Raw genomic sequence first — 15787 nt, forward strand, 5'->3', positions numbered from 1 at the left:
CTCCCAGATTCTCCAGTATCATTTCTCACTCCATTTACTACAGACTTACCTTTGGCAAGTCTCTCAAGCTCTCTGCTGACAGACAAGGCTCCAAAAACATTCCAGGTCAAACGTGCCCATCCTTGTCCATCCCCCGATAGGGGCAGCCATCAGACTGTGGAAGGACTAAACCGAACATCCTGCTCAAAGGAAAAGCACCAAGCTACCTCAGGCTCTCCAATTTTATTACAGGGCATGCTGAGGGATGGAGGAAGAAAGGCAGAGGGGTGGCAAGGTGGCAGCTGGGGATGTGCAGCGTTATCTGATGAAGACTCAAAGCCCCAGCAATCAATGCTCTCCACAGGACTGCTCAGAGAACCTGGCAGTGCTGTCACCCGCTCAGTTTAGTCAGATCAGAAGACATGATGATTTGAAAGGATTCCCTTCCCACTACAGGGGTAAATGAGCCAGGGCACCCCCAAACCCGAGACATCACCTTTAGAGTCATGCAGGTTTGGATCACAACTCTCGTCCTCTGAGTGACCCTGGGAGTCACTTCTCTAAGACTCCAATGTCATCCTCTGAAAGTGGGGCCAATTTTCCAGTTCATGGTTTGTTATGAGAAAATGTATGTGATCTTCACAGGGCATCCCAGAGACAAGGCTCTTGGGAGCCAGAGAGTGTGAGGAGGGCTCTATGTGGCAACCCCAGGGCCAGGCGGGGGAGTAGGACTCAGGGAAAGTCTACCTGCCTTCCTCCTCTGCATGGTTGAAGCCTGAGCCCCGGGTGAGGCCAGGGAAAGAAATGGCACACAGGGACCGGGCTGATGTCAGGTTTCCATGCGGCTGAGTTCAAGGCAAATCTTGGGAGTGTGGAGCCCAGGACAGAGCTGAGGAATACTGAGCCTTGACTGTTTGTAAAAAGGTGGAAGAGAAGGGAGATGGGCTTGTTTTTCCCCACATGTGCAACTGCGAGGACATCAGGCTGGATCCTTTTGGGATTTCAGACCCAGCCATCATGCGGCTGCTGCTGGGGGAAAACACCACCCCCTTCCTTCTCCTCAGCGTTCAGATTTTTAAAAAATATCTAGAAACTGTGAGAAAGTTCTTACAAAAACACTTTTCTGTATGCATAAAAAAGACTGGCCGTGGTCAGCAATTCAAGATGTCCACCACATCCCCAGAAGTAGCCAGTGGAAACTGGTGGCCATCCAGTGATGAGTGAGTTGACCAACAGTACCCTGGGGGCCTAGACAGTGCTGGCTATAAGGAAGGCTGCGTTCTTTGGCTGGGATACACCTCTATGGAATAGGGGTCAGGTGGCAGGAACCTACTGCAACCCTACTTCACAGTGAACTTCTCCAACTCCCCGAACAGGGCTGGGCTCGGTCATCAGGTCAATGGGTGAGGGGTAACAGTGTGACAATATGGTCTCCACTTCTGTAGAAGGGCTCTGTGCACAGGCTCCAGACAGCTGTCTCCAGCTGACAGTGACCCCAGCTGGGGGCACTGTGCACGGAACGCTGCATAGGGGATGGCCAGCATAGAAGGTTCCAAGCCGGCATAGGGCTGACAGCCTGGTCCCTGGGCCAAGCTCTTTGATTCCTTTGGCTGGAAAGGGGAGCCTAGAAAGAAGGGACCGTCCATCTTTCCAGCCCACTCCTTATTCACAACAAAGTCCTAAACTATATCACTGTGTGGAAGGTCCGGGGAGATCTCCCCAGACTCCTTTTCGGGGGACTCGAAGAAGCTCTTGGAACCAGATGAGCTGCTAGTGGTAGCAGGCTTAAGCTCAGTCACATGACCAGGCGGGCAGGTCCCCTCATCTAGCCACCATCATTCAGGCTACATGAAAGTAGCCTCAGTTGACCTTGGACCTCTCTAGGCAACCTGGGGATGAGATGGGGACCCTTTCCGGTCTGAAATGGACTCCAGACACTGTGGCTCCAGGGCACGTGGATTCTGTCTGCCATGTCTTTCACCAGATCCAGGTCTCTGGGGCTCGAGGCACACTAGGGCTGGAGGAGGGGCAGGCCACGCCGGAGCCCTTCTCTCAGGAACTGCATGTAGGTCGCTGTGGACGGGTCCTCAAAGGTCGACGAGAAGCTGAAGACATTAGTATTCTCCATGTCTTCAGGCTTCATGGAGGTGATGTCCAGGAAGTAGTTGGCGTTGATGTGGTGGACCTAGAGGAAGGACTGGGTGAAGGGAACTGGGGAGGCCCCAGGCCATCTTAGCCTCCCCCAGCTTCGCTGTGGGCTGAGAACAGACAGGACATCACACTGAGGACGTACTGGCTAGAGATGCCCAGGCCAGGCCGTTCCCCTTTTCATCAACCCCCAGGGTAGGAACCAGTAACCCAGGCCCTTCCTCCCCAGCTCCCCAGTAGTTCCAAGGATTGTTCTCACCTGAGCCTGGAGCAGCAGAAGCTTCAAGTACCCTGTCCTTTCCTCTCCCATCCAGCCCCAGCTCCCGCTCCTGGCTACCACACACTAAAGGCTGGCCAGCCCACTCCCCTCCTGTAGCCCTGCCCTCCCACTCTGGCAAAACTGAGACGGAAGGTGGGGCAGCTGTTCAGAGTGGGAGCCTTACTCTACCAGTCTGAGAATGGGTACCTTTTCTAAAGCTTCCTGCGACCTGATGCCAGGCCCCCTAAGCAGCCCACAGAGAGAAGGGGAACCTCTCTACCCTCTTTCCCTGGCTAGAATGGCCCAGGGAACCTTCCCTTGGCCATGTTTTCTCCACTGAACTGACAAGGCTGCTGGGAACATTTTGGCTCCGTTGCTGTACTAAGAGCTTTGCTGAAAGTCCCGAAAGCATCCCTGAAGGGTGTTCAGGATCTCGATGCCCGTGGTGGAAACCACCCCCTGTGTCCCTGCCTGTCGCTGGGGACCTACCACTGTGCCGTTGGGCAGGCAGATCAGCATCTCCACAGGAAAGCTGTACTTCTCCAAGTGCAGGCCTGCCAGCTGCCTGTGGAGGGGGCTCCCCTGCTGGGTCTGTGGAGACAACGATGACAACGATACTTCCTGCTATCTGGACCAGGGCTGCCTTGGGGGCTCCCCACGATCCCTTGCTCACCTGCAGGTCCTCCAGCTCCTTCACCAGGGACCAGGTACTGATGAAGCTCTCGTTGAGGAGAGTGAGTATGGGCGGGCTTTCCAGGACAGTCTCCCGGAGAGTCCGCCCGGAACCTGTTGAGGGCAAGGTCAAGGGTGAGCAGCCCCGACTTTACAGCAGCGACCTCAGTTCAGGTAAATTCTGTGAGGTTTTGGAATCTCTCCACACCCGGGTGAAGTTACAGGTCGAAAGAGATGGAAGCCAGGAGCGTGGCGCACATCTATATCCTAGCACTCAGGAGGCCGAGGCAGGAGGATTACCATAAATTCAGGGCCAGCCTGGGCCACATGATGAGTGAGTTATAGACTGAGAGCCTGTCTCAAGAAATGAAAAGCCAAGAACAGACTCTCAAGGAGTAGACCCGAATGAGGGAGGTGCTGGGGTCAGCATGACATCATGCTGATCTGTGGCTGGGGGTGGCTCAGAGCCAGCTCACAGTGACAGAGAGTGATTCTCTCTCTCTCTCTCTCTCTCTCTCTCTCTCTCTCTCTCTCTTCCATATTATTTTTTTTTATGTGCATTGGTGTTTTGCCTGCATATATGGCTGTGTGAGGCCATAAAATCCTCTGGAACTGGGAATTACAGACAGTTGTGAGCCGCCATGTGGTTGCTGGGATTTGAACTCAGGACCTCTGGAAGAGCAGCCAGTGCTCTTAACCGCTGAGCCATCCCTCCAGCACCAGTGACAGATTCTTGATCCCACTTAGTTCTCTGTCTCTATGGCCTTTTACACAGACACGTTCCACTCAAACCCTCTTCCTCCTGTCACGTGACACACCCCAACATCTCAGTTTAAACATCACTTTCTCCGAGAAGACTCCTGGCTCGCCCAGCTTCACTTCGGTTAACCCACGTTGCCTTGTACACCACTCCCTGCCATCGGGTTAATCTGCTCTGCATCTGTGTCTACACCACGCTGGGATAACACATAGCTACAGCGGGCACCCGCAAGGTTGGCTGGGTGACAAGACGAGGACAGGGGCATTGCTTTGAACTCACTGTCGGACACCCAGAGAACTTTCCAGAAGGTCTCTGGCGAACATTCTGGATAAGGAACCTACACCTGGCTTCTGGCACTGTTTCCTCTCTCACGTGTAGAATTTACTTTACAGAGTACAAGATATGTTGACACCCAATGCCATGACTAGGAGTCAGTATGCTCTACCCATTTCACTGTTGAGAAAACTGAGGCTCAGGTCGAGAATGTTGCTTAGTCAAGGTCAGTAGATTAAAATGGTCAAGCATGAGCATGTCTGCCAGGCCTTTCACCTACATTTTGGCATTGTCTTCTAGAGTCGCATGTGACCTATCCACAGGGTATGAAATTCCACACTTCCCCTTAGAGCTGATCAAAGGTTCCCTCACCTCAGCAGGACTGGTCGTCCAGGGCCCCCCACAGCAAGATGGAATGGACGAGTTTGTTCTCGGCCTTGGCTCTGTCAAAGGCCTCCGTGAACGGCAGGTAGTTGACCTGTGGTCAAACCAAGATAGACTCTACTGAGTGGCTGGGGTCCTGTTTGTGGCTGTGCCAGTGAAGTATGCATTTGTCTGTGTGTGCGTGCGTGCCTGTGTTGTATGTGTGTGTGTGCGCATGCGTGTGAAGGGCAATGTCTGAGCCACGTGATCTTTCTCCAAGTTCAGAGCAGCAGAGGGGAGTCCCAGGCTCCAACGTTCCAGCACAGTGCCATGACTAGACCAGAGCTCCCGGCTCTGGCCTCATGGAGTCCTATTCCAGCCTTCCCTCCCAGCCTCACCTTCTTGAAGGGGTACATGGCCACCTCTAGGCGCCGAGCAGCTTCTTCCCAGCTCAGCTCCTGATGCCACTTGATCTCCTCAAACACAAACTGGAGGGGTTCTCCCGAGGGCAGGCGGCTGTCAATCATGTTGCCGTCCTCGTCCAAGATCACAGAGGGCACCGAGGGGCCCACAGCCTCCAGCTCCATCTGGGCCGGAAGTCAGTGGTGAGGGGTCTCTCAGAGAGGGGCCCTGAGAAACCTTCAGGGATGGTCTACTCTGCAGAAGTGGGAAGACGGGGCTCAGGGTAAGGCCTTTCAGCTAAACATATCTGGAGAGGGGCACTGGGTGTTCACCTGGGGGATGTAGCCAATGTCCACCTCCATGTTGCTGGTCTCACTGGCCCCGTACAGCCACTCCATGTCCACATTCAGAGACCTGAGGGCGGCCAGGGTAAAACAATGTCACCATTAAAGCCCAGGTGGCCTCTAGAGCAAGCAGCTGAAGACACAGGGACTGTAGGTGTCATTGGGATTTTGACAGCACTGCCTGGGCCAGGCCTGGATAGAGTGCACGGGGCTCTCATAGCACAACCCATATATACTCCTCATGACCCTGTGCAGCAGGGAGGGGGCCAGTGCCTCGCTGCAGGACGCAGGATGAGGCAGCAGTAAAGCCAGGTTGGTGCTGAGGTGCAAAGGACAGAAGTCTGGCTTGGTCAGTGCAATCTGAAGGTTTGCCACATGGGGGAGCCCCAGGACCACCGAGCAATGTCTGCACAGTGACTCCATACCCTCAGAGGTGTCTCGGAGCCTGATTCCTAGACACAGTCCTTGAAGCAGTAGCTCCTAGCTAATCCTCTACCTTCTGCGTTATTTTGGTCCTTGAATCAGGTACACCGAGGCTAGCTTCTGGGTTCAAGTCATGAAGGTATACCACCATATCTCTCTGCCCTGCCTCTCTAGAGAGGGAGAGAAACCCCTGAGAGAGTAGGTTCAGACTCTCCCAACCATTGTTACCCCTGATCCATGGGTAAAACAGTCTTCTACCAGGATGGTGAAGAAACTGAGGCCCAGAGAGGTCCAGGGCCTTGTTCACAGTCACCCAGCCCACTGCTACCAAGAGCAAGTTTTGAACTGGGGCCTCTTGCACAAGCTCCCTGCCACCCATGGGCCTGCTTAAAGTCTACTTGCTGTCAGGAAAGACTCTTTTTTTTTTTTTTTTTTTGGTTCTTTTTTTCGGAGCTGGGGACCGAACCCAGGGCCTTGTGCTTCCTAGGTAAGCGCTCTACCACTGAGCTAAATCCCCAGCCCCCAGGAAAGACTCTTGAAGCCAACCTCCACTTCACCCCTTGGTCCCCTGACCTGCCGATGCGACTGACCCAGAACAGGCAAATAACTAGTCTAACAGTTGTCCCAGGAGGCCCACCAAGGCCCTGGGATGACTGCCTTCCCTCACCCAAGGGCTTTGACTAGATGTCACCTCCTCTGGGAAGCCCCACTGGACTCTCATGGGCTCTGCCCAGCTGCTGAACTTCCCCTTGGTGGCACAAGTAGGCTAGGTTCCACGTCTGTCTAGGCTATTTAGGAGGACAAGAGAAACGGAGTCTAGGGAGGACCTGCTGGCAGCTGTGGGACAATAGCAAAGACCCCAGTTGGCCTGCTTGGCCCTAGGACCTTGGTTCTGCAAACCGTGTTGGGCTCCCATAGATGCGGAGAGGGTGCGGAGTGCCTGGAGATGTTTGTGAGAAGATGGTAGGACCACTCAGATGTCTCCTGCTGCCTCTGCTAGGTGGGCAACAAGTCCCTCCCAAGTGGTGGAGCTGGAAGGGGGGAAAGAGCAGAGACTGAGGGGCCTATGTGCCTCTTGATTTCTGAGCTCAGGGAACTGAATAGCAGCAGCAGCAGAACACGGTAGAAGGTGCCCAGGCTATGCCAGGGCTAGCCCCTACCTGTGGTTGGGCACGAACAGTCGGAAGTCACGGATGTGTGTAGCATCTTTGGATAAGATGATATGGCCGGTGAACTGGCCAGGTGAGAACCAGAAGGGGAAGTCAGGAGGCTCGCTGAGCTGGAACTCGGCATGGATCCTGTTGGGAATGGAGTTTGCTAAGCCTAGATCCCTTCCCCAATCTCTCCCTGAGCCCAGGGAGTCTTGGCCAGATTCCTGTGCAGTCAAGGACGAAGAGAAAGCAAGAGATCCTGCAAGTGTCACTCCTCTAGAAGGCTCTGTGCCACCTTCTTTGGAACAGGCCCTCTCCACCATCCTTCTCCATACTGTGTGTATAGATCCCATATCCTGGCCCTGTGTGTGGATGACACCACCCTGGCCACCAGCTAGTTCCAGTTCAGACACCGCTCTCGAAATCATGTGGCCACCCTGGCCACCAGCTAGTTCCAGTTCAGACACCGCTCTCCAAATCGTGTGCCCTCTGAAGGAAGTTATTACTCCCCAGACCCACTGAGGAGGAAACCGAGGCTCGGAGAGCACAAGCCCAACAGGGAGGGAGGTGGTAAAGTTAGGGGTCTCTGGCTTGGCCTTCTCCTACACTTCCAAGCATCGCGACACTCACCGGAACATCACGGTATAGTAGGAATCGCTGACGGCAGTCAGGCAGGCCACAGTGCCCTGAGGGGCAAAGCGGGTCTTCACGAAGGGGCGAGGGTGGAACATGCCGAGCAGGCGGTGGATGATGACCTAGGGGCGGCAGTAAGGTCGCAGCTGGTCTGCCGGCCCCTGGGCCTGGATCCATAAGCTGAGGGCCAGCTCTGGACCCAAAGGCCCGAGAGACGGAGACTGAGAGAGAGGGGTGCCTGGAACTTGGGTTCAGATGGATCCTGCATCTCAGGGCGCTGTCCTTACCTCCTTGCCCTTGGGCGGCGGTGGGTAGAATCGGTTGTTGGACAAATAGCCCGTGAAGACGCTCAGCTCCCCAGGGATGATCCACCAAGGCTGGCCCAGCTCCTGACCTGGAGGGGGCAGGAAGGGCCGGAAGTGGCGGGCGGCGAACACTGCATTTGGCGAGGCTGCTGTCGTCCAGTTGCGGAGGCCTGACAGAGCGAGGCGGGAGACCTGGGATGGGGAAGCCAAGGCTCTAGCATGCCCTGTCTATGTCCCTCAAGGCCAGCTAGACCATAGGCTGGGACAGGAGAGGGAGCACAGGGAAGGTCATGCCTCAGAGATAGCCACAAGCTTAGCATAGTCCTGCTAGGGAGAGGCCCACCTCACACACAACCTGCCCTGGCTTCAGTGGCTTTCCGGACCTGGGCTAGGCCAGGACAGCATACTCAGGCCTAGAACAGGGTGGTGGAGCAGGTCCCACCCCCAGCCTGTGCATAAGCCTCCAACCAGTCCCAGGTGCCAGGCCCTGCCCCAGGCTGCTGGCTCCCTCAGGCAGTCCCGTCTTTCATTCTCTAACCCCCAGGTCTCCCCCAAAGCACAGCAGACCAGAGTCTGGGTTTGCTGTGGAGTCTGATGAGGGAGGAGAGTGTAAAAATGGAGAAAACTCCAGAGTTAAGAACAGAAGCCCAGGGTCGTGGAAGAAAGATCACCCTCAGAGAAGGCCCTGCCTCAAGTCACTTGTCCCATCATGCTTAGCCTGTCCTGCAAGACCTTCCCTCAGAGCGTGGGGGCAGAACTGATTAGCCCTGCAGCTAGCCTTGCTGCACAGGCCTTGGAGCTCAGAGGCAGGGCCCTGGGGGTGGTGGCCCCATTACATCTGTAACTTCCATCTATAGCTCCTCTGTGGTCTTCCGGATCAGAAGCACCCGTCTGCATACGCTGTCTGCAGGGGCAGTGCCCCTTGAAGCATCGTCACCAGGAGAGGGGTGTGTCATCCCCTTAGGGATGGGGACCACTGGGAAACTGCCAATCCTGGCTGGACAGCAGACCCCTCCCTTCCTCTCCACTTTCGCTGTGCCAAAAGAGCCAGGCTTGGAGAGAGGCAGGAGAAGGAGGAACGGTCCAGGGAGCTCCCATCCAGAGGAATCTAACAGACAGCTTCTCAAAGGAGGGCCGGGCTGAGCAGCCTGCCTGCTGGTCCTGCTCACAGACTGGCCAACCCTGCTGGGCACTGCTGGAGGAGGGGTTCAGGGTTCCCGAAACCACCCTACCTCCCAGAGTGAAAAGGTTCCTCTGGTTTCTATTTCACTGCCTTTCCTACCATTCTGGGGAGCCCTCTGCCAGGCAGGGACATCACCTTCAATCCCTCCTCTATTCTAGGTCTCCCCAAGAAGGTCAAAGCTGTGTTACCACTTACAGAAGTCCCCCTGACGCGCTGGACACCTCAATGCTTTGTGTCCCAAGCAGTGTTAGGATCTCTCTTCTCACAGCCCCTACTTGGGCAAACAGCACACCAAGCACTGGTGCCAGCCAGGGGTTTGAGTCACCTCCTCTCTGCTTCATATTTCAGCAGCAGCCACGCACATCCCCTTTCTTTCCCTTTATCTTCCAGTCTGTTCCCTCCCTCCATCCCCCTGCCTCTACCCACTCCAGGAACTGGTCTGCTTGTGCATGCATGCACGCACACACACACACACACACACACACACACACACACACACACACACACACGCCTCCATCCCCAGCCTGGAGAACACAAATCTAACTTCACAGTCAACCCACTGAGGCACTTTGCTTCTGGAAACCAAAGGCTAGAAGGCAGGCAAAGAGGCCCTCAGCCATCTAGCCTCCTCTCTCAGCCCCATTGGCCAGCGTGCCACTCAGAGGCCTCGGGCCAGCCACACCTTCCCTCTGGCCTGCCTACCTGCCTGCCACCTTTCGCTGCAGGCTCTTGCTTAAGCAGAAGTGGGGCTTTGCCAAGCAGGTACGGGCTGGGCAATGGTTGCTCGTGCCAGAGGATACTGGGGAAGAAGGTAGGAAGCAAACCCAGTAAATAGGAAGAAAACCCGGAGGATGTGGTAGGAGAGGTGATAGCCAGTGGGGGTGGGGCATGACCCTGCAATGGGCTCTCTGTGTCCTCAGGGCCTTGAGCTGGGAAGAAACTGGCAACACACGCACCTGCCTGCCTCCCCCCTCCTCTCTCTCAGGGGCTCGTCCTCCCCACAATCCCCTTGAAAGACTGAACATACAAGTCATGGGCATTTGACAGAGTACCTGCCAATGCCAGGAGTCTGCTACAGGTCCAGGAAATAGATGGGCAGAAAATACCCATCACCTAGGCTCCTTGTCTAGCTCTCTCCCATCCTGGGGACACTCTGTCAGCTGTCGCCCCTGCCAGGAAGCTCTCCCAACTTCCCTAGGTAGGGAAGAGGCTTCTGCACCTCCCTCATGTCCTCCCGCCAGACCGAACTGGAAAGCAAGCTCAGCTTCTTGAATGTAGTGGGCATATGAGGGACACTGACAGGCCTGAGGAGGGCACAGGTCTGTCGTCAGGAGCAAGTGTGCTTAGGTCTGGTCATGAGTGGCCCTCCTGTGCCGTTACCCATCCTTTACTCACCCCTAGGAAGCCGTCTTTGCTCTTGGTCATGGTCTCCGTGAGTAGAGGCTGGAACCGGGCTTCTATGGTAAGAGTCTCCTCGCTGGGGTCATGGGGCAGCTCCTCCTCCTCATAGCTGGCCACAGGAACTGACCCTATGGGACAGAGGTGGCTGGAGAGGCCCTGCCCTTGGACTCCAAGCCTCACCTCTCAGGATGGCTATGACAAGGGATCTAGGCTTGGGACAGAGCTGATAGCTAAGTTAACATGCACGGGATTCTACTTTCCCACAGCCCGGAAGTAGACGGTGTCATTAGCAACTGCATCTCACAAATAAGTGGAGATGACGTCACTTCCCCACTGTCACAAGGGGGACATTGTAGGCAAGCGGGGAGTGAGGACTCAAAGCCAGGCCTGTGTCTCTCTGAGTCCATGATCATTCTGATGCCCTTCTGGATCTTGGGCTACTGGGAGGGGTGCAGCCCCGGGGATCTTAGCAAAAAGAACAGCATGATGTCATGAGCAGTTTAGGGCTGGCCGACTCCTCAGCTCTCCCGTAGGGAGATTCGTAGTTCCTCATATTCTCCATGTGGATGGAGCCACCATGCAGGGTTAAGGGGAGAAAAGCCAACTTCCGGAGCAATGACGGAATGGTGGTCTACGACAGAAGGAAGCATGCCAGCCCTGCCCTACAGACTCCCAGGGATGGATGAAGGGCATCAGAATGATCAGGGACTCAGAGAGACAATTTCTGGCACCTGTTGGCACTTGTGACTAGCCAAGCTGAATGGGACACATCATAGGCACCTATCAACCAGAGCCACCACACGTACCCAGGCTGCCTGGCCACACTCAGAGCTCACCTCTGCCTACCGAGTGGAACCTTCAGGGGTTAGCCTCGGGAAACTGCCCTTTTCCTTAGCAGTCCACAGCAGCCCTGTTCAGACGATCACTTTTGGGAGTAAAGGTGTCTGCCACATAAGTCTGACTTGAGTTCGACTCCTGAAACATGTGTCCCATGACGGAAACAGGAGGGGCTCTGCCTCAATGGGGTGGAGGGAAGAGACCAACTTCCAAAAGTTGTCCTCTGACCTCCAGGTGTGTGCTGTGGCATAGGCATACACACAGCAATAATAAACATTTTAATGTGATTTTTTGTGTGTGTGACATTAGACAGGGTTTCTCTGGGTCGCCCAGGCTGTCCTGGTCCTCACCTATAGACCAGGCTGGCCTTGAACTCAGAGATCTACCAGCCTCTACCTCCTGAGTGTTGGGACCAAAAGCGTGAGCCACCACCCATCTTTGTTGTTATTTCTTTATCTGTTAGTCAATGTAATAAAACCTTGTTGTTATTTATTTGAGACAAGCTCTTAGGCTGGCCAGGAATTTGGTATGTAGATAGGGCTGGCCTTAAATCTGTGGTACATTTCCTTCTCTGGCTCCTAAAGTGTGTACCGCCCCCTCTGGCCAGTAAAGTCTTAAAACAGCAATGTGGCAACATCAGACCATGGAGAGAAGATTATGCAGGGTTAATAGCACACTGGGCCTTACATGGTGAATGGTTTTAGTGGTCATCGTTGAGAATAACTGGGCTGCTGGGCAGTGGTGGCACATTTGCTGCTGGGGAGGCAAAGGCTGTGCATCTCTGAGTTCGAGGCCAGTCTCACCTATAGAGTGAGTCCCAGGACAGCCAGGGCTGCACAGAGAAACCCTGTCCCCAAAAACAAAGCGAAATAGCCTGAAGCCGTGGTGCAGACCTATAACCATTTGGAAAACTTAAGGTGCGAGAACCCAAAATTCAAGACTAGTCTGGACTCTAGAGTGAGCGTAAGGCCACTTTGGGCAACTTAGCCTGGCTCTATTTCAAAAGTAAAAGACGGGGCTGGAGCAATGGCTCAGTGGTTAGAAGCGTTGGGGGCTCTTTTAGGTTCCATTCCCAGCTGACATGGTGGCTCACAGCGGTCTGGAACTCTAGCTCCCGGGGATCTGATGCCCCCTTCTGGCCTCTGAGGGTATTTCATGCACATGGTACACGCACGCACGCACGCACGCACGCACGCACGCACGCACGCAGACATACACATAAAATAATCCTTTAAAATTTACACGATCACCTGACCATCCTCCTGCCGTAACCACAGAACCCTGGGCCAGCAAGTGGCTATCTTCCACACCCCTCCCTGAAACCTGGCAAGCCCACAATGGCCTTATGGTGCCCCGAGATCTGAGAGTACTGGCTTTCTCCTTCCCCCGCCTCTCGCCCACTGCAGGCTTCCATTGGCAACTGGTGCCCAACTAAGAGCATAAGTTTGAGAAATAGAAATCGAACTGTGGACATCGAAGCAGGAGGCTAACAAGTTAGACGCCTGCCTGGGTTGTACGGCTTAGTAAAACCCTGTCTCGAAGGCTTGAGCATGTAGCCCAGTGGGAAGACGTCTGAGCAGCACAAGCAAAGCTCTGTGTTCAGTCTCCATAAGTTGGGGGGAGGGGGAGATGGCAACACAGTAGCTGGCAAGATGGCTCACTAGATAAAGCACCTGCCTTCAGAGCATGAGATGGGATCCCCAGAAGTCACGTAAAAAGCCAGGCAGGGTCATGTGTAATCCAGCATAAGACGGGAGCAAGAGGACCCCTGGCCGCTTGCTGGCCACCAGCCTGGCCTCTGTGGAAGGGTTCCAGGCTAAGGAGAGACTCTGCCTCAAACAAAAGGCGGAAGGCACAGGGCACTGACCCTCAGGCTATCCTCTGACTGTCATGGGCACGCAGTACAGGAGCACAGAACTCACAAGTGCACTGACACGCAGCCTGGACGGGAGGGACAAGCACTTTATAATACATTCGTTAGAGACTCGGATTATCTTCCCCTTTGTTAAGGAAATCGGCAATCAGACCTGAGCAGCTAGGAATTCTACAACCTAACCTTTGAGCCGCGCGGCTCCTGTTCCTGACTGACCGCATGCCAGCCATTGCACTGCAGCCTCTGAATCCTTAACCCTGAGAGCCAGGCAGGGCCCTGCATTCAGGTGGTCAAGTCTAACCCGGCTCTCTCTGTCTTCTAGCCTGTGTCTTCATCGCTTGAAATGCAGCTGGGGGGTTGGGGATTTGGCTCAGTGGTAGAGCGCTTACCTAGGAAGCGCAAGGTCCTGGGTTCGGTCCCCAGCCCCGGGAAAAAAAAAAAAAAAAAAAAAAGAAAGCGCTTACCTAGGAAGCGCAAGGCCCTGGGTTCGGTCCCCAGCTCCGAAAAAAAGAACCAAAAAAAAAAAAAAAACAAAAAAAAACAAAAAAAAAAAAACAAAAAAACGAAATGCAGCTGGTGGGACAGTGTCCACCGCCCCAGGCCTGTGACAGGTGTAAAGGCTGACCTTCTCCAACTGCTTCATGGTGATGATGTGGCCCGGGAGGTGGCGGGAAGAATGCTACTGTCGCCATTCACAAACATGATTGAAATGGGCTCGGGTGCCAAGACAACTCATGTACCCACCAGCCAGAAAGTGGTGAGGGGGTGGGGTAGGGGCCGATTCCTTTTAGGCTTCCCCTGAGTGTCCAGCCCCTCTGGTACCTGTCAGTTTCTCCGCGATGGGTTTGAATTCCTCCGGACTGATGTACGAATCCTGGTCAGTGTCCAGCGAGGAAAAGAGAAAGAGGCCATCTGTCCCCAGGACCTTCAGTGCCGATTCCTGTTGGGGAGGAAGGGGCTGAGCTGAGCATCACCTCGGGGCCCTAAACTCTCCATCCCAGCCCCTGAGCAGGCAGCTGCTTCCTGCAGCAGCTCCTGCTGTCCTCTCCCAGAGTTCCCTCCACACTTGCCAGCCCGTTTGCTCAAATGTCACCTCCCAGCGGTCCCAGAGTTCCTAGTCCCCTTTCCAGTCGCGGCTGGTCCAAGCTTCACTCCACGCCTTCATCCATTGTCTACTCCGAGTTCCCTCCCTCCCCTCCCAAAAGCTGGATCTTACTTTTTACCCTGTCCTGGCCACTGTCCCCTCCGACCTCCCCGGTTCCCCCCTTCCCGGGTGCGAGGTAGAGCTTTGCTCTGCGCCTCTTTCTGCAGCCACTGTCCCCTTCCTGTCCCCTCCGACCTGCCGCGCGGCCGCCTGGGCGTCGGCGAGGAGCGCGCAGGCCCGGGCAGCGGCGACGGCGGCGATAGCGGCCAGCAGGGCTCCGAGCAGCGCCAAGGCTCGGGCTCGGCGGCGGGGAGGCGCGGGCTGCGCGCCGGGGTCCGGGCTGTGCGGGCGGCGCTCGTCCGGGAGGGCCCGGGCCATGGCGGCGGCTCCCGGGCTCCCGGCGGCTGCGGGAACGGGGATCGCGCGGCGCGGGGCGGAGCCCGGAGGGAGGGCGTCAGCAAGGCGGACTGCCGGCCCATCGCTGCCAGGGGGAAGAGAGAGGCCCCGAGGGCATGGCGCCTGCTCAGCGGGTCCACAGGCCCTCTACCTCACCTCTTCCAAAATAAAAATAATAAAATAATTAATTAATTAATTAATTAATTAATTAATTATAGACATTCTTTTACTCTGTAGCTCAGGCTAGCCTGGAACTCGCTGTGTTGTCGAAGCTGTCCCCGAACTTGCGATGATCCTCCTGTCTTTTGTCCTCTGAGCCTTCAAGTATGAGCACCCTCACCCCTGCACACACACTCTTTACCTTCCTTTCTCCCTTCCATCTAAAGTTCAGTTAGTTTTTGCAAAATGTGCGCTGCTGTTATGATCTAAAATATGGTTAGGGCTCAAAAGTCCTCTGGGGACTGGGGAGAGGACACAGTGGGTCATTGCAGAAGCTGATTCCCAGCTCCCATGTTAAAAAGCCAGATGTGTCCTCACACATCTATTTGTTGCATACGAAGGCTGAGACAGAAGATCCCTAGGACTTGTTAGCGGGTTAGCCTAGCCTAACAGGTGAACTCTAGGGTCTGCGAGAGACCTTGTCTCAACAAATAAGTTGGAGAGTGACAGAGGAAGAGACCTGACATGGACACAACACACACACACACACACACACACACACACATTCACAGACTCACATATATACACATACATATGTACACAGAGACCCAACACACACACATCCACACACATACATACACATCCACACACATATATACACACATAGACACATACATATGCACACATAGACTCAACACATACATACAAACATATACATACACACATATATAAATATACATACACACATGCACACATACACATATATACACACATACATAGACTCATACACAAATATACACACATAGGCTCAACACACATACATACATAAATACACATGCATACACACATACATACATATACACACATGCATACACACATACATACATATACACACATAGACTCACATACATACACATACATACACACTCACATGCATACACATACACACATACAAATATACACACATAGGCTCAACACACATACATACAAACATATATATACATACATATATAAATATACATACACACATGCACACATACACATATATACACATATACATAGACTCATACACAAATTTGCAC

The 15787-nt window shown here is 54.3% G+C and overlaps 1 protein-coding gene across 1 annotated transcript; it reads right to left on the reverse strand.

Annotated features, from left to right (window-relative positions):
* Positions 1-207: 207 nt before the first annotated feature.
* On the reverse strand, positions 208-14585 carry Selenon (selenoprotein N). The gene is made up of 12 exons (NM_001427657.1): positions 14346-14585; positions 13829-13946; positions 10291-10424; positions 7695-7904; positions 7405-7529; positions 6784-6921; positions 5189-5270; positions 4853-5041; positions 4464-4569; positions 3060-3172; positions 2876-2977; positions 208-2164 (listed from the first exon to the last, which is right to left on the reverse strand). The coding sequence occupies exons 1-12, from the start codon at positions 14526-14528 to the stop codon at positions 1991-1993; spliced, it is 1674 nt and encodes a 557-aa protein (NP_001414586.1). The 5' UTR covers positions 14529-14585; the 3' UTR covers positions 208-1990.
* Between the last annotated feature and the right edge of the window lie 1202 nt (positions 14586-15787).

This window comes from Rattus norvegicus, chromosome 5, assembly GCF_036323735.1.
Source record: "Rattus norvegicus strain BN/NHsdMcwi chromosome 5, GRCr8, whole genome shotgun sequence".
Taxonomy (NCBI): Eukaryota; Metazoa; Chordata; class Mammalia; order Rodentia; family Muridae; genus Rattus; species Rattus norvegicus.